This window comes from Phacochoerus africanus, chromosome 10 (genome assembly GCF_016906955.1).
Source record: "Phacochoerus africanus isolate WHEZ1 chromosome 10, ROS_Pafr_v1, whole genome shotgun sequence".
Lineage (NCBI taxonomy): Eukaryota > Metazoa > Chordata > Mammalia > Artiodactyla > Suidae > Phacochoerus > Phacochoerus africanus.
In genome coordinates this window covers 77,775,418-77,793,049 of record NC_062553.1, presented here as the reverse complement: position 1 = coordinate 77,793,049, position 17,632 = coordinate 77,775,418, and the positions used below count along the sequence as shown (strand labels likewise).

The window sequence follows — 17,632 nt, the reverse complement described above, 5'->3', positions numbered from 1 at the left end:
CAGAAAGTAATATCCATTTCATTTATTACCACTTAACTGAGTGCTTTCTCTAATGTGAAATTCAACGCTACCTCCCATGCCTGGCCTGGATTTTCTATTTAATCTGAATGGTTTATTCAACAGTAATTCTAAGTAAATTAGCAAAGAGAATTCAAAATTCTCTACCCATCTAGCCAACTGCTTAGACTGGCCGGAGGAGAAAGTAAATTTGAAGAGTGACTTGTTTCTTACTGACAAGGAGTTGTTATTCTTAGTTTCTTTGTATAGACAGGCGTCTCCTCATTAGCATCACCATCAAATCTGACTGAAGGATATTATTTGGAATTACAACTTAAAATTCTTCAACACTGGCAGAGTTGCAGACTAAATGAAGGCAAATTGTGGTGCCCCTTCTTGTCCCTTCCCTCTTCCAATGTCCCCTCAAGGATCGTGCCTCCCCTAGCTGAGATGCTCAGCTGGACAGACCCCACTGGATCCAGGTCCTCTCTCCCCGCTTTTTCCCTGCAGCACCTTTGTGCAGCTCTTCTAAATCAACCAAAACACACCTACGGGGGCATGCTGCCTTCTTGCAAGTTGGGTTGAATGGTAATACAGGAACAGCTAATAGCAGCTCAGTGCATTACCTTACTAAAGCAACACCCACACTTTCCTAGAGGCCGCTCAGTGCTTTTCCAGAAATAAATGGGCATGATGGGAATTCCAGGGACAGTGGAAAGGAACTGCAGACATTTTAAGTCTGGGGGGGGGAGCCTTTAAAAGTTTTTACACAATTTATTATACATGTGTATGGGTGGCTTCCTTTTCTTTTCTTTTCTTTTTTTTTCTGATTTGCATCTGTGGAAGAAGGAATGACTGCTCCCTAAATGGTGTTGGGCTTTCCATCTGGAAAAAAAGTCAGAGGCCTAGCCCACACCAAACACAAATGTGAACCTCCAAATGGGCTGAGATCTAAACATAAGCCTGAGAGGGTAGAAGAGGTGGGCGGGTAACCTGTGCCTCCTGGTTAGTTTCCCTTCTCTGCCCTCAGTGAATGGATATCCGTGACTCATCGCCTTGGCCTGGAGGATGAAGGGTGAGAGGTGCAGGTAAACAGGGCTGGCCACGGGGCTCGGACCACTCAGCCCACAGCATTAGCATGGATATCTAGGGGGAAACTCTAATACATTTCAAAGCTCTTTCTAAGATGACTAAATGGCTAATACAAATGAATAATCAGAGTAGCTACTCCTCACTGTTTATACACTATTCACGGTGTTAAACACCTCATATGCATTAATTAGCTCCTTTAGCTTTTTAAGCATCTTTGATATATAATTCCCATCCCATAAAATTCACCCATTTAAAGGACACACAGTTTTAGCAGGTTCATAGGATTGTGCAACCATCACTACAATCTATTTTACAACATTTTCATCACTCTCTCAAGAAGGCTTCCACCCACGGGCAGGCACCCCACGCACGCCAGCCCTAGGCGACCACTACTCTATCTCCCAGATTCACCTATCCTGGACTTATGTATAAATGGAATCATAACAAGGGAAACCGAAACTCGAGTCTGCGTGGGAAACCATGCAAGGTGACAATTTCCCACCTCCGTGCTCTCTGAAAGCTCAACCTCAACTTGTAACATGCAGTGTCTTCTGCTGACTGAGGTAGGGGAAAGGAGAACATATTTTTAGGAATATCTGCCTCAAAATTAGACTTTCAAATAGGTAAGTTTTATTTTTCTGAAAAATGTAACGTTAGGAGTTCCCTTCGTGGCTTAGCGGTTAACGAACCCGACTAAGATCCATGAGGATATGGGTTGGATCCCTGGCCTCGCTCAGTGGGTTAAGGATCAGGTGTTGCCATGAGCTGAGGTGTAGGTCACAGGTACGGCTCGAATCCTGAATTGCTGTGGCTGTGGCTCTGGCGTAGGCTGGCAGCCGAAGCTCCGATTAGACCCCCTTGCCTAGGAACCTCCATATGCTGCAAGTGCAGCCCTAAAAAGCAAAAAAAAAAAAAAAAAGTAATGTTAGTCATGACCCAGAGTCTAGGAGAGGCTCTACTTCCTGTTCCCATCGGAGGCCACCTCTCTGCAAGTCTATGGCACAGGCGAGAGTAAGGTGACGTTTCAAATGCACCAAACTGTGGGCTTTTACAAAAGCACAATTTGTAATTTTTCCAGCTTCTATTTTTTATCAAGGAAAGCTTTCTGACAGTACAACTCCCACAGTCACCCATCAGCATGTTCTGAGAGGGAGGACGCTGTGACAGATGGATAGCACTGCATCAAAACACAGAGAAAATGAGTAACAGGAGAGCTCTTCCAGAATTCTCAGTATCTCAGCTGCAACTAGCTTCTCACCTATCTTTTCTGCTGCCCCAAAATACAGATTTTTACCTTCCTAGCAAGCCTCAAATGATAAACTGCCTCCTAAGAAAGAAATAGATGAGATTATAAAAACTAGGATGAATGTCCAACCAAATACTTTACTTGGTTTAAATGACTGATGGGTCTCACTTTTCATGTTTGTAATATTACCTAAACAGATAGTGAAAATTTAACTGGATAATTTAAGAAGCTCTTTTAAAAATATACCTCTATACGGGAGTTCCCAATGTGGCACAGTGGAAACGAATCCAGCTAGTATCCATGAAAATACAGTTCGATCCACGGCCTCACTCAGTGGGTTAAGGATCTGGCTTTGCAATGAGCTGTGATGTAGGTCGCAGACACCGTGTAGGTGTAGGTCGGATCTGGCATGGCTGTGGCTGTGGCATAGGCCAGGAGCTGCAGTGCCAATTCGACCCAGAGCCTGGGAACCTCCATATGCCGTGGGTGTGGTCCTTAAAAAAGCAAAATACACATATGTGTGTGTGTGTGTATGTATATTGTAAATTGTCCAATGGCATTTTTCTTGTTGAGCAAATGACCTTCAATAATCATTGTATTCTCCCAGGCTCCAAACATTTGTTGGGCCAAAATTGTGACTTCAGGTTGTTGGAAGATTTTATTGCATTATTTTACAAGCTATGATCAAAGGAATGTGGTTTATACTAAGCTCAAATCTTAGAGAGAAGTTTTTTTTTTTTTTTTTTAATGTCAGACTTAGCATTTATAGGGCCCCTTTAAATTAATTATCCATTCTGCTAGAAAACTAATCTCTGACGCTTTGGTAAACATGCTTACATTATTCCAAAAATAAACAGCTCTCACAGTTGAAAATTAATGACTGTGTGTTCTGGTTGCCATTAAGCCAGCACCATACGAGGCAAAACACATGGCAGTCACTCTGTATCAAAGTGATGGGTACAGCAGTGGCCAGCCTCTTACAGGTAATTTATTCTTGAAACGGAATAAAATGCTACTGTAATTTTTACTCTGGTTAAAATAAACGTGCTAATAAAAGCCTGAGGATGAAATATAATTAATAGTTCTATGAAATGTGCTGCCATGTGTGCTATGAGGGCAGTACAATATTAATTCCTCACGTTTGGTCTGCTCCTAAGATGTTCATCAAGTGGGGTGATAATCTTCATCTGAGACAGGTGAACTCTGCCAGAGTCTTCTCCCTTTTGGCACTCCCAGTAATTATTTTCCGCCTGCTTCAGTATCACAAGTACGTCCCCACGCTGTAAGGTACAATATCACTCTCTGAAGAAATTATTATTTAATAAAACATTATTACTTTTCCACATTTTAATCTTTGGAGCCTAAAGCATTTAATAACGTGTAAAACAGTAACAGAGGCCAACGGTATTTCACATTAGCCAGTAAAGAAAGAGCTCCACCTTACCTTACAAGAAAGTTCTCCGGGGTTTTGAGGGACAATGTCTTCATTGGCAATTCCATGAGGCACAGACAGCTTAAACATAAACCAATAGAAGGATTATTCACAAACAATAACCTCCTCTACGTGGCTGGCCATCTGGGGATTTGGCATGTGTGCCTCCAGTGTAACCTCTCCAGCAGCTAAGCTCAGCACTAGGCTTCCTCCAGCTCCAGATCTAGGTGGTGGGGCTGCCATTTCTCAGAATAGTCAGTGTCCTCGGGGGTGTGGAGTTGAGTCCACAGGACCACAGCAGCTGAATGTGGCCTGAAGTTCCCTTTAACAACCACAAGCGGGAAGTTCTATTCTACAGGACGAGGTCGACCAAATCCCTGAGGAGCTGGGGCCACCTGACCCCACAGCCTTTAGTTCAGGGGTGGCTGGTCGGGGACTGGCTGCTTCCACCACATCTTCCCCTACAGTCTCTCCGTTTCACTGCCTGGCCTCAGCCACTTTCTGGTCCACTCAGCCTTGTCTGATCTCAGAACAGCTTTGACATCTATACCCCATGCTGGCCAGGGGACTTTGTGCCCTGCCTTGGTAAATCCTGGCTGATGAGTGAAGGTCAGAGGGTCTGTAGGATACAAAAGGCATGCCCATGAGGTGTGCTCACACAAACTCCCTTCCAACCAGGAAAGGGAGGCCGCCTGGGCCCTTGGATCACCCAGGAGCGAGGACGCAGAGTGTGAGGGTATGGCCCCTGAGCCTGGGGTGGGTGTGCTGCTTCCCAGCATCTCTGTCAGAGCATTGGGGTGCCCAAGGGAGCCAGGCTACCTGGTTAGCAACTTCATGTGGGGTACCCACAGGAAAAATGAAGGATTTAAGGAATTATTGTGTAATGAGACAAACTAATATTCTAATACACTTTCATTCTGAATGTATTAATTTCTTTGAGTTATTCAAATGCTTTATTTATATTACAGCTATGCTGAGACTTATAAGCAAAATCTGATTTCCCCTGAATGAGGCTCTTTACATGGAACAGCCAAAGCTTAATGGTTGAGAGCATGGGCTCAGAGCCAATCAATCAGTGTTCAAGTCTTGGCTCTACCACTACTGGCTTTGTGACTTTTATTTTCTTCATCTGTATAATAGAGATAACAATAGTATCTACCTCACAGACTGGCTCATAAAGACTCAACACATCAACAATTGTTTTTTGTTTTCTCTTTTCTTAGGGCTGCACTTGCAGCATATGGAGGTTCCCAGGCTAGGGGTGTCCAATTGGAGCTACAGTTGCTGGCCTACACCACAGTCACAGCAATGCCAGATCTGAGCCGCATCTGCAATGTCGGATCCTTAACCCACTAAGCGAGGCCAGGGATCGAACCCTTGTTCTTTACCCACCAAGCTTCAATTGGAACTCCCTAAAATTTTGTCAGTTTAAATTAATATGAATATATATGAATATACTACCCCCTCCTTATTTGATTATACCTCTCCCTTACGAAGATTAAAAAAAATCCTAAATGGCTTAAAATAAAACCTTCCAACTCAATGATGAAAATGTAGAACAATAAGAAATTATTCATTGCTGTTCTTGTTAAGAGTTACTGTTGTACAATTGTTTTAAAAGTGCAAACACTCCTACTCTCCCTATCATTTTAATTTGTTCTAGATTTTATCAGGTTAACTTGACCAAAGTATAGAGAGTACACCAACTGTTTTCAAGTGTGGGAAATGAAGACAAAGGCTTAAGGTCATATGTTGAGAAAAACGTTCAAAGAGAACCAAATTAGTATCTCAACTATCTCAATTATTGATGAAAACTTCTAACCAGTTAACTATTAAATGCACCATGATAATCAAGTTTACAAAAGTGCAAAATGAGGGAAAAACCATCCATCTTAATAAGAATATTCTTTCTACTTCATTCCAAATTTTACTCTGTGGGCAAGGTAAATATATGTACTATATAAAGATATTTATTATATCAAGAGATGAATATGATACCTGTCAGAAGTAGTCCCATCAGGAAATCTACCAGGTCAGGTTTTTTTTTTTGGGGGGGGTCTTTTTTTTGCCTTTTTCTTGAGCTGCTCCTGGGGCATATGGAGGTTCCCAGGCTAGGGGTCTAATTGGAGCTGTAGCCACCGGCCTACACCAGAGCCACAGCAAGGCGGAATCTGAGCCGCGTCTGCGACCTACGCCATAGCTCACGGCAACACTGGATCCTTAACCCACTGAGCAAGGCCAGGGATTGAACGTGCAACCTCATGGTTCCTAGTCAGATTCGTTAACTACTGTGCCACGATGGGAATTCCATGACCACACACGTTTTTAAAAGCTAAATTTACCATGTATTTCCTGTAGAGAGGGTGTCCTGGTTTGGGGCGAGGAGGCAGCACCGGATCTTGATTTTTAAAGACTTGACTCTTGGTTTTTGAGAGTCCAGATGCCAAGTTACTTGGTTTTTTTGGAAGATCCATGTCAGAAGAAGACCGATTAAAAGGCAGTTTTTTATTTGATGTTCTGGTTGCAGAAAGTTTGGGGGGAGGTGGTCTCTCGGGGGCTCCCTTGGGAGGAAGCTGTCGAGCTGGTACGACTTTTCCATTTACAGGTCTGAAAGTCAATGTGGTAGCTGTGAGCCAGTGTTTGATGATAGGTTCTGTTTTGTCCTTTCTTGCATGCGTGCACACACACACACACACACACTCAGCTTTCTGCTGAAACATGCAGGGTATGCTATTTTTGAGCAAATGACTGCTGCATTAAACATTATATTAGAAGAAATGCCACGATGTTCCAGATTCCTCTTATCCTGCACTAGAGATTCATTAGTTCAAGACAAACAAGCATTTACTATCATGAGCTCTCTAAGGCCCTATTTGCGCTTAAACACACTGTGACTGTTTCAGGAAACTAAGCACTTTCTACCAAAGTCTGAAATGAAAGCTTATAATAAGCTATCAGGTGTACATGATGGGGTCTTGTACCTGATTAGAGAGGGAACATCGAACTCTTGTAATATTCCTAGTATAGGAATCATTATTAAAGCCCTAATTTAGATTATTAAAAAGAAAGCTAGTTCTGCAAATGGGAGAAGACAACCATTACTTTGAAAACCTTTCCTTAATCTCTATGATAAAAAATAATTTCCAATGCAGCACATGAAGCCTGTCTCCCTTTGGAAATGCCAAAAACCAGGCTGGTTTCTGGTAGCAGGGAGAGAGAAGGAGAGAGGGAAGGGGAGAGATGGGGAGAGAGAGAGTGGGAGGGAGAGGGAGTGGGAGAGAGGTGGAAAGAGAAGGGGAGAGAGGGGGAAAGAGGAAGAGAGAGAGAAGGAGGGGGGAGAGGGAGGGAGAGAGGTGGTGGAGAGAGAGGGACAAAGAGGAAGCGAGTGGGAGAGAGAGGGGGTGGAGAGGTGGAGGGAGGAGGAGGGAGGGAGAGGGAGGGAGAGAGGGAGGGTGGAGAGAGGAAGAGAGGGAGGGAGAGGGAGAGAGAGAGGAAGAGGGAGAGGGAGAGGGAGAGAGAGAGGAGAGAGTGGGAGAGAGAGAGAAGGAGAGGGGGAAAGAGGAGTGGGGGAGAGAGGGGGAGAGAAGGGGGTAGAGAGAGAGAAGGAGGGGAGCGGGGGGAGACAGGGGAGAGGGAAAGAGTGTGCAAGTGTGCATGGGTATCTCAAAAGTGGAGTTGTTTTATGGTCAGAAAGGAGTCTTCTTCATTTGTTTGAGGAAATCATAGAGATCCACGTTTGTGCTCTGTTTTTGGACCATGTTTAAAAAGGAGCAGAGACACCCACCACCTGCCATCAGAAGCAGACTGTGAGCCTGTGGCCTAGGCGAACCTTTGAGTTTAATGTTTCTCTAAAAGAAGATCTCAGACCAACAACACTCAGTTTCTGTGACAAAAAAGAGAATGTAGTCTCAGAGTCATTAGCTCTTCTCTGGCTGATGTCTTAGATGTTTTCTTTCCCACACTTACTTACCTTGGTGGCAAACTCGGGGGTCCTCGCAGAGAACCTCCTGACTGACCAGCATGGTCAAATGCCTGCAAATATCAGAAAATGCTTTTTAGTGAAGGTGAGTTGGAAACAAGAGCTTGTCAGGAGGAATTATGGACAACTTTTTGGCTGGATCTCTAAGTGGAAATGTAGCTGAGTTAGAGAAAGGAGATTCAAGGAGTTTTTTAGTCTGAAGCAATATTGACTCATTCCTCATTCCCACCTAGCCTGTCCACATCCTAACACAAGTGAAAAGAGAGGAAGAGACCATGATGTCTGCTGTGGGATCAGGACCCAGTCAATCACACTGCACGGTTATGCATCCAGCAGATTCTGAGGAATTAAGGATGATGTTTAAATCAGGATAGGTTACACAGCAGCAATTTAAGCAGGCATTACAGGGAATTTAAAAAAAATACATGGCATTTATTTATCTCAGGACAACACTTAAGACAGGCAGTGCTCCTGAGTTTAAACACATCGTGAGTGAGGTGGTGATTAGTTCATTTTGCTTAGAAAGGCAGATCTATTACGCTGGAGGGTTTACACACTGTGTGGTGAGCTTTGAACTGGAAGGAAGTGGGAACATAAGGGATGCTTAAAGGATGCCCTGAAAAGAAGGCATGTGAGGAGAAAGAGAGAAGGTCTGAGAAAGCAGAGAGATCATACCACTAACAGCAAAGGGGCTGGATGTGCTGAGTTCCCAGCAAAGAGTAAAAGGGGACAGTGGGAAAACAAAAGAGAGGGAGGGACAGTTGGAATGTTACACCTGACAGTAGATGAGAGAAACTGGAAGCCTGGCGATCAACAGGAAGATATCTCTACAAGAAGGGATTCAAACCGCTAATTAAATAGGTTTTCCAAACAATGTTACGGCCCAAGGATTGGGAAATAAGTATAATACATGGAAAATATTTTCCAATTTTCTATTGAATCAAAAGTTAAAGATTTTAAAGCCAAGACTTCTGTTTTTTTTTTTTTTGGGGGGGGGGGGAAGTCCTTACTAAATTCTTCTAATGCTGCTTGAGTCTCTTTTTATCACCTTTCCTACCTTCTACACCCTGAACACTGACATCCAGGAAATCATATTTCTACCAGACCACCTGAGGGGGGAAAATGTTAACTCTCTAAAATCATACTGCCCTTTTTTTGGTAAAGGCAATCTCAGGACTCTTTAGGCTAATTCAGGCTGTCTTCCTCTTTCTCCTTTTATAAATGAGTTAAAACTCACTTCTATGGTTTTTAATTCAAACTGAATATTTATGACTTTTTCCTTAAATACCAGATGATTAATTGCTAATAACAGCGATCATCTGAATGTTTCAATGTTTTATAACTCCATTTTAAAAAACAAATTAAGCTTGCCCTTAAAAGTTGGTTTCACTAATGAGTTCAGTTAATGTAGTGAGGCAAGTCACCAGCTCATAAACCCTGCAATATTCCAGACTTTCATCCATATCTTATAAATACACTGCTGCCTACATGCCCCCTGACAAATACTGCTCTGATACTTGAAAAACTCATTTATTTCTTTGGCCTCCTTTAAAATTAAAACAAATAAACACAGAGAAAAACACTGTAGCAGATAGGCAGGAGCTTTTATAGCTTTTCTCAAAATTACAGTTGTTAGATTCCTTAATGATCAAGGGCATATTTTTAAAAATATAAATGTATAAATGTGATGTGGAAAGTTATAGATTTTGTACTTTCATAAAGACTTATCATGGAGTTCCCTGGTGGCTCAGTGAGTTAAGGATCTAGTGTTGTCACTGCTGTGGTGTGGGTTTGATCCCTGGCCTGGGGACTTCTGCATGTTGTAGGCTCGGCCAAAAAAAAAAAAAAAAAGTCATATCATATATCCTCTTTTTTTTTTTTTTGCTTTTTAGAGCCACACCCATGGTATATGGGAGTTCCCAGGCTAGGGTCGAATCAGGGCTACAGCTGCCAGCCTATGCCTGAGCAGCATCTGCGACCTACACCACGGCTCACGGCAACATCAGACCCTTAATCCACTGAGTGAAGCCAGGGATCAAACCCTCAATCACACGATTCCTAATTGGATTTGTTTCCACTGCACCATGATGGGAACTCCTCATATATAATTTTAATCTGGCACCAAACATTAGCTTAAGTTTTCCCTGGGTGGTTTTGTTTTTATAGAAAATCTTAAATATCTTTTTTTAAATGTATAATTTTTATTTTTTACGGAAGTATAGTTGATTTATAATGTCATGTTAGTTTTAGGTATTTAAATATCTTTTTAATTTCTCAATTTTCTATACTGGGCAGAAATAAATCAGGAGTTCCCTGGTGGTCTAGTGGTTAGGACACAGCGCTTTCACTGCTCAGGCCCAGGTTCAATCCCTGGTCTTGGAACTGAGATCCAATATCAAGTTGCTTCACACTGCAGCCAAAAAATAGAAAATCAGAAAGAAAGGCAGTGTACTCAAATCCCCAGGACTGTGAGGCATATTCCGAAAGGCACTGCTGCATCTGATGCACTTCAAATACTGGAATGGAGGCTTGCTTCCTGCAGAAGCCATCGTCTCAGTGTTTGCTCAAGCCCAGGCTTGTGTACAGGTTCTGCTGACAGTCTTTGGAAGATTATTGATTTGAGATTTCCTGCTCTTCAATATTCCACGCATGAATGGAGCTTCTCTGTATGTGCTTTTTGTAGTTTCTTTCTAGCTCTGACATCCCTGAACTTTGGTTCTTGATGTGTCTGGAGGAGCATTTCAGTTCCCGGCAAAGTCGGTTTTTCTACTCGTCCTGCCCCTGCAGATGCCATCTTTTTCTTCATCTTCTTTGGAGTGGTTTCTTATATTCTAACTGCAAAACAATCCCTGTTTTTTGCTCTACTTTCAAAAGACAGCTTTTTCTTCCAAGACTACTTTCATGTCTATCGGAATCACTGAGCAGCCTCTGTGGATGTACCTTCTCCTCCTCCTCCAGGAATGGCTACCCCTTCTTATGTCCTGAGTCATCAGCCAGTCCCCTGCACCCCTGGGCCTCCTCCTGCCTCCAGCAGTGCCTCGCCGGCTCCTGTCCTGCACCACCAGCGCCTTGGGCTTCCTTCCACACAAGTATCTGCCCCTGTGGAAGGGCCTCAGGGGCTCATGATGGCCTTAGCCTGGAGTCCCTCCTCAGTTCCGAGAAGAAAGTGAGGAGGTTTTGCAACTACAGCCATCTTGTCCCGAGATGGAAGGTTCCCCAGCACTTGAGGCAGGACAAACAGGAGAAGGTTTTTGTCCTGGGCCTCATCAGAAGACACAACTGTCAAAGACTATGCCTCTACTCTGGGGTCATCACACTGGTAAGATATTCCCTACACCTGAAGCCTTTATGGTCTCTGGTCTAAAATTCATTAATTTTAACTCTCAAAACCAAAAGAATTTCTTAGGCATGGATTTGACTTTCTGGCCTTGGAAATCTACGTGCATGGCTTCAGCCAAATCATTTAACTTGTGGTCTGTTTCTCATCCCTCTTCCTTCAAACCCAGGGAGTCTATCGTGGTATGTATTCGCTATAGGACAGCACAGAGTGCCCATGCCCCTGCATCCCCTCGCCCCCACCCTCTGTAAACAGTGCAAGGCGGGAGCTCTCTCACACTATTCATGTGAGGTACACACAGCTAGGAATGTGGTACCTTCTCCAGATGGTTTAGTTTATCCTAACTTCCTTTTCTTTTCTTTTCTTTTTTTTATTTTAAACATATTCTTTTTTTTTTAAATTTATTTATTTTTCCGCTGTACAGCATGGGGGCCAAGATACACTTACATGTATATGTTTTTTGTCCCACCCTTCGTTCTGTTACAATATAAGTATCTAGACATAATTCTCAATGCTACTCAGCAGGATCTCATTGTAAATCCATTCCAAGTTGTATTCCATAACCCCAAGCTCCCAATCCCTCCCACTCCCTCCCTCTCCCCCCCGGGCGGCCAGAAGTCTATTCTCAAGGTCCATGATTTTCTTTTCTGTGGAAATGTTCATTTGTGCTGGATATTAGATTCCAGTTATAAGTGATATCATATGGTATTTGTCTTTGTCTTTCTGACTTATTTCACTCAGTATGAGAGTCTCTAGTTCCATCCATGTTGCTATAAATGGAATTATGTCGTTCTTTTTTATGGCTGAGTAGTATTCCATTGTGTATATATACCACTTCTTCCGAATCCAATCATCTGTCGATGGACATTTGTGTTGTTTCCATGTCTTGGCTATTGTGAATAGTGCTGCAATGAACGTGCGGGTGCACGTGTCTCTTTTAAGTAGAGTTTTGTCCGGATAGATGCCCAAGAGTGGGATTGCGGGGTCATATGGAAGTTCTATGTATAGATTTCTAAGGTATCTCCAAACTGTTCTCCATAGCGGCTGTACCAGTTTACATTCCCACCAACAGTGCAGGAGGGTTCCCTTTTCTCCACAGCCCCTCCAGCACTTGTTATTTGTGGATTTCTTAATGATGGCCATTCTGACTGGTGTGAGGTGATATCTCATGGTAGTTTTGATTTGCATTTCTCTTATAATCAGCGATGTTGAGCATTTTCTCATGTGTTTGTTGGCCAACTGTATATCTTCTTTGGAGAACAGTCTATTCAGGTCTTTTGCCCATTTTTCCATTGGGTGATTGGCTTTTTCGCTGTTGAGTTGTATAAGTTGCTTGTATATTCTAGAGATTAAGCCCTTGTCCGTTGCATCATTTGAAACTATTTTCTCTCATTCTGTAAGTTGTCTTTTTGGTTTCCTTTGCTGTGCAAAAGCTTGTCAGTTAGATTAGGTCCCATGGGTTTATTTTTGCTCTTATTTCTGTTGCTTTGGGAGACTGACTTGAGAAAATATTTATGAGGTTGATGTCAGAGAGTGTTTGCCTATGTTCTCTTCTAGGAGTTTGATGGTGTCCTGTCTTATATTTAAGTCTTGAAGCCATTTGGAGTTTATTTTTGTGCATGGTGTGAGGGTGTGTTCTAGTTTCATTGCTTTGCATGCAGCTGTCCAGGTTTCCCAGCAATGCTTGCTGAATAGACTTTCTTTTTCCCATTTGATGTTCTTGCCTCCCTTGTCAAGGATTAATTGACCATAGGTGTCAGGGTTTATTTCCGGATTCTCTATTCTGTTCCATTGGTCGGTCTGTCTGTTTTGGCACCAGTACCATGCTGTTTTTATGACTGTGGCTTTGAATATTGTTTGAAGTCTGGGAGAGTTATGCCTCCTGCTTGGTTTTTGTTTCTCAGGATTGCTTTGACAATTCTGGGTCTTTCATTTCATATAAATTTTTGGATTGTTCGTTGTAGTTCTGTGAAAAATGTCATGGGTAATTTGATAGGGATTGCATTGAATCTGTAGATTGCTTTGGGTAGTATGGCCATTTTTACAATATTGATTTTCCCAATCCAGGAACATGGAATATCTTTCCATTTATTTACATCTTCTTTAATTTCTTTGATTAAAGTTTTATAGTTCTCAGCATATAAGTCCTTTACCTCCTTGGTCAGGTGTATTCCGAGGTATTTGATTTTGTGAGGTGCAATTTTAAAAGGTATTGTATTTTTGTATTCCTTTTCTAATATTTCATTGTTGGTATATAGAAATGTGACTGATTTCTGAATATTAATCTTTTATCCTGCAACTCTGCTGTATTTATTAGTCAGTTCAAGTAGTTTTTGGGTTGAGTCCTTAGGGTTTCCTATGTATAGTATCATGTCATCTGCATACAGTGACAGTTTTATCTCTTCTCTTCCTATTTGGATGACTTTTATTTCTTTTGTTTGTCTAATTGCTACAGCTAGGACTTCCAAAACTATGTTGAAGAGCAGTGGTGAGAGTGGGCATCCCTGTCTTGTTCCAGATTTGAGTGAGAAGGCTCTCAGTTTTTCCCCATTGAGGATTATATTTGCTGTGGGTTTGTCATAAATGGCTTTGATTATGTTCAGGAATATTCCCTCTATATCCACTTTGGCGAGAGTCTTGGTCATGAATGGATGTTGGACTTTGTCAAATGCTTTCTCTGCATCTATTGAGATGATCATATGGTTTTTGACTTTTCTTTTGTTAAAGTGGTATATTTGTTGATTGAACTGCGTATGTTGAACCATCCTTGTGAACCTGGGATGAACCCTACCTGGTCATGGTGTATGATCTTTTTGATATGTTGTTGGATTTGGCTAAAATTTTGTTGAGAATTTTTGTGTCTATATTTACCAAAGATATTGGCTGATAGTTTTCTTTTTTGGTGGTATCTTTGTCTGGTTTTGGAATTAGGGTGATGGTGGCATCATAGAATGTTTTTGGGAGTGTTCCTTCTTCTTCAACCTTTTGAAAAATTTTAAGGAGGATGGGCACCAGATCCTCTTTATATGTTTGGTAGAATTCACCTGTGGAGCCATCTGGTCCTGGACTTTTATTTGTAGGGAGTGTTTTTACGACATCTTTAATTTCATTTCTAGTGATCGGTCTGTTCAGTTGGTCTGCTTCTTCTTGATTCAGTTTTGGCAGGCTGTATGATTCTAGAAAACTGTCCATTTCTTCCAGATTGTCAAATTGTTGGCATATAGTTGTTCATAACATTCTCTTATGGTATTTTCTATTTCTGCAGAATCTGTTGTGATTTCTCCTTTTACATTTCTAATTTTGTTTATTAGGGTTCTTTCTCTCCTCTTCTTAGTGAGTCTAGCCAGGGGTTTGTCAATTTTGCTTACCTTTTCAAAGAACCAGCTCTTGGTTTTATTAATTTTTCTCTATTGTTTTTTGAATCTCTATTTTATCGATTTCCTCTTTGATCTTTATAATTTCCTTCCTTCTGCTGACTTTAGGTCTTTTTTGTTCTTCTTTTTCGAATTTGTTTAGGTGGAAGGTTAAGTTTTCAATTTGAGATCTTTCTTCTTTTTTGACGAAGGCCTGCATCGCTATGAATTTCCCTCTGAATACTGCTTTTGCAGTGTCTCATAGATTTTGAGAGGTTGTGTCTTCGTTATCATTTGTCTTCAGGCATTTTTTAATTTCCTTCTTGATTTCTTCATTGACCCACTGGTTTTTTAGTAACATGTTGTTTAGTCTCCATGTAGTAGGTTTGTTCTCATTTTTTTTCCTGTGGTTGATTTCTAGTTTCACGCCATTGTGGTCAGAGAAGATACTTGAAATAACTTCTATGCTTCTAAATTTGTTGAGGTTAGCTTTGTGTCTCAAAATGTGGTCGATTGTTGAGAATGTTCCATGTGCACTTGAGAAGAATGTGTATTCTGATTTTTTTGGATGTAGTGTCCTGAAGATGTCAATTAAGTCTAACTTTTCTATTGTGTCCTTTAGGATGTCTGTTGCTTTATTGGTTTCTGTCCATTGATGTGAGTGGGGTATTAAAGTCTCCTACTATGATTGTATTCCCATCAATTTCTCCTTTATGTCTGTTAATATTTGTTGTATGTATCTGGGTGCTCCTGTATTTGGGGCATGTATGTTGACGATAGTAATATCCTCTTCTTGGATGGATCCCTTAATCATTAAATAGTGTCCTTCTTTATGTCTTTTGTTTTAAAGTCAATTTTGTCTGATATGAGTATTGCAACTCCTGCTTTCCTGTCATGTCTATTGGCATGAAATATTTTTTCCCACCCCTTCACTTTCAATCTGTATGTGTCCTTTGTCCTAAGGTGGGTTTCTTGTAGGCAGCAGATTGAAGGTTTTTGCTTTTTTATCCACTCAGCCACTCTGTATCTTCTGATTGGAGCATTCAGTCCATTGACATTTAAGGTGATAATTGATAGATGATTATTTATTGCCATTTTAAACCTCCTGTTCCAGTTGATTCTATGATTCTCCATTCTTCCTTTCTTTTTTTGGTTGGATTGTCTCCAATTATTTTCTGCTTGAGTGTTTTTCTTTTCATTTTTTGTAAATGCAATGTTTGGTTTTGATTTGTGGTAGCCCTGTTTTTAAAGAATGCTAACCCCTTCCTATAATTATGTGTTTTAGCCTGATGGTTCTGTAGGTTCAAACACTTCATTACTATACTAAAATTAAGAAGAGAAACAGACAAAAAATAAATAAATAAATAAAGAAAGAAAGAAAGAAAGGAAGGAAGGAAGAAAGAAAGAAAAAAATTTAAAAAGAAGAGAATTTATTTCCTCACATCGCTTGCCCACATCATTTTATGATTTTGATGACTCTTTTTTTTCTTTTTAATTTTATTTTGTTTTAAACATGTTCATGATTAAATCTGTTTTCTGGCTTACCTGAGTGACTGCTCCCTGATTGTGGCTTCTTCATTCCTTTCTTTTTGGTTTAGAGAAGGCCTTTCAATATTTCTTTTAGCCTGGGTTTTGTATTGCTGTATTCTTTTAGCTTTTGTTTGTTGGAAAAAATTTTTATTTCCCCTTCTATTTTAAATTATATTCTTTAAATTATATTTCTTTAAATTATATTTTTATTTCCCCTTCTATTTTAAATTATATTCTTTAAATTATATTCTGGATAGAGTATTCTAGGTTGCATATTTTTTCATTTTAGCACTTTAAATATCTCTTGCCATTCCCTCCTGGCCTGAAGAGTTTCTGAAGAGAAATCAGCTGATAACCTTATGGGGGTTCCCTTATAGGAACCATTTTGCCTTTCTCTTGATGCCTTTAGGATCCTCTCTTTATCATTAACTTTTGCCATTTTTATTATAATGTGTCTTGGTGTGGGTCTATTTGGGTTCAAATTGTTTGGGGCCCTCTGTGCCTCCTGTATCTTGAAATCAGTATCCTTTAGATTTGGGAAGTTTCCAGTGATAATTTCTTCAAACATATTTTCCATTCCCTTATCTTTTTCTGCTCCTTCTGGAATTCCTATTATGCATAGATTGGCCTGCTTTATATTATCCCATAGGTCTCATATTGCTTTCATGTTTTTTCATTTGGTTTTCTGTCTGCTGTCCTGTTTGCGTGATTTCCATTATTCTATCTTCCACATCACTAATTCGTTCTTCTGCATTATTCATTCTGGTTTTTACTGCCCTTAGCTCAGTTTGTACCTCTGCAAATGAATTTTCTAGTTTTTCTTGGCTCCTCCTTATATTTTCTAGTTCCTTTCTGAGGGCATCTGCATTACTGTTCATATCTTGTCTTAATTCCTTCAGTATTTTCACTGTTTCCCTTTTGAACTCCAAGTCTGTCAGACTGCAGAGGGCTATTTCATTGTTGACTGCTTTAGGTGAGATCCCCTGTTGGTTTAACTGGGGGTGGTTTCTCAGCTTCTCCATCTTGCTTGTTGTTTTCTTTTTCTTGGTGGAGTTGTACTCCCCATGGCCGGACAGGGTTTGCCTTGGCACTGCTGTGGAATGTTTCCCAGGGGCTGGCGTTGTTGGTCGTCTTCTTTGAGGCAGCGTGGGTTTTCTTGGGGGTGGGTGGGGCTGACAGGGTCTCTCTGAAGCAAAGGAGGACTTCCTGAGGGCAGACAGGACTGGGAGGTCTGCACTGTAATTGAAGCGGATTTCACATGGCTGGGCAGAGCTTGCTCTGGTGTTACTGGGCTGTGGGGCTCTTCTAGGGGGCTGGCAGGGCTGGTCGGCTGTTCCACAGGAGTGCAGCACATCCCAAGGGCGGGAGCAGCCAGCTGGGCCACTGGGAACCCAAGGGGCTCTTCCCCAAGGCAGCAGGGATTGGCAGGATCGCAGGGAAATGGAGGCAAATTTGCACAGCCAGGCTGAGCTTGTACTAGCTTTTCTGGGCTGCGGGCCTTTTCTCGGGGGCTGGCGGTACTGGGTGCTGCTCTGCGGGGGTGTAGCCCCTCCATAGGGCAGGTAGGCCAGGGCAGGGAAAGCCCCTGCAGTGGTCGGCTTCCTGCAAATGGTGAAGACAGCCCTCCGGGATGGCAGGCAGCCTCAGGTCTGGCTGGCACAGGGTA

At 41.6% G+C, this 17,632-nt stretch overlaps 1 protein-coding gene across 7 annotated transcripts in view; it reads right to left on the bottom strand.

Moving 5' to 3' along the window:
- SH3D19 (SH3 domain containing 19) overlaps positions 1 to 17,632 on the bottom strand; it is a 183,487-nt gene that overhangs the window by 16,118 nt on the left and 149,737 nt on the right. For 6 of the 7 annotated variants that reach the window (XM_047798028.1, XM_047798029.1, XM_047798032.1 and 3 more), the window contains 4 exons: positions 7,738 to 7,799; positions 6,110 to 6,374; positions 3,780 to 3,848; positions 3,475 to 3,615 (listed from right to left, as the gene is read on the bottom strand). In XM_047798028.1, the coding sequence (XP_047653984.1) occupies positions 3,475 to 3,615; positions 3,780 to 3,848; positions 6,110 to 6,374; positions 7,738 to 7,799 (537 nt within the window). The remainder of the gene's footprint in view (positions 1 to 3,474; positions 3,616 to 3,779; positions 3,849 to 6,109; positions 6,375 to 7,737; positions 7,800 to 17,632) is intronic. The other variant, XM_047798031.1, reaches the window with a different exon arrangement.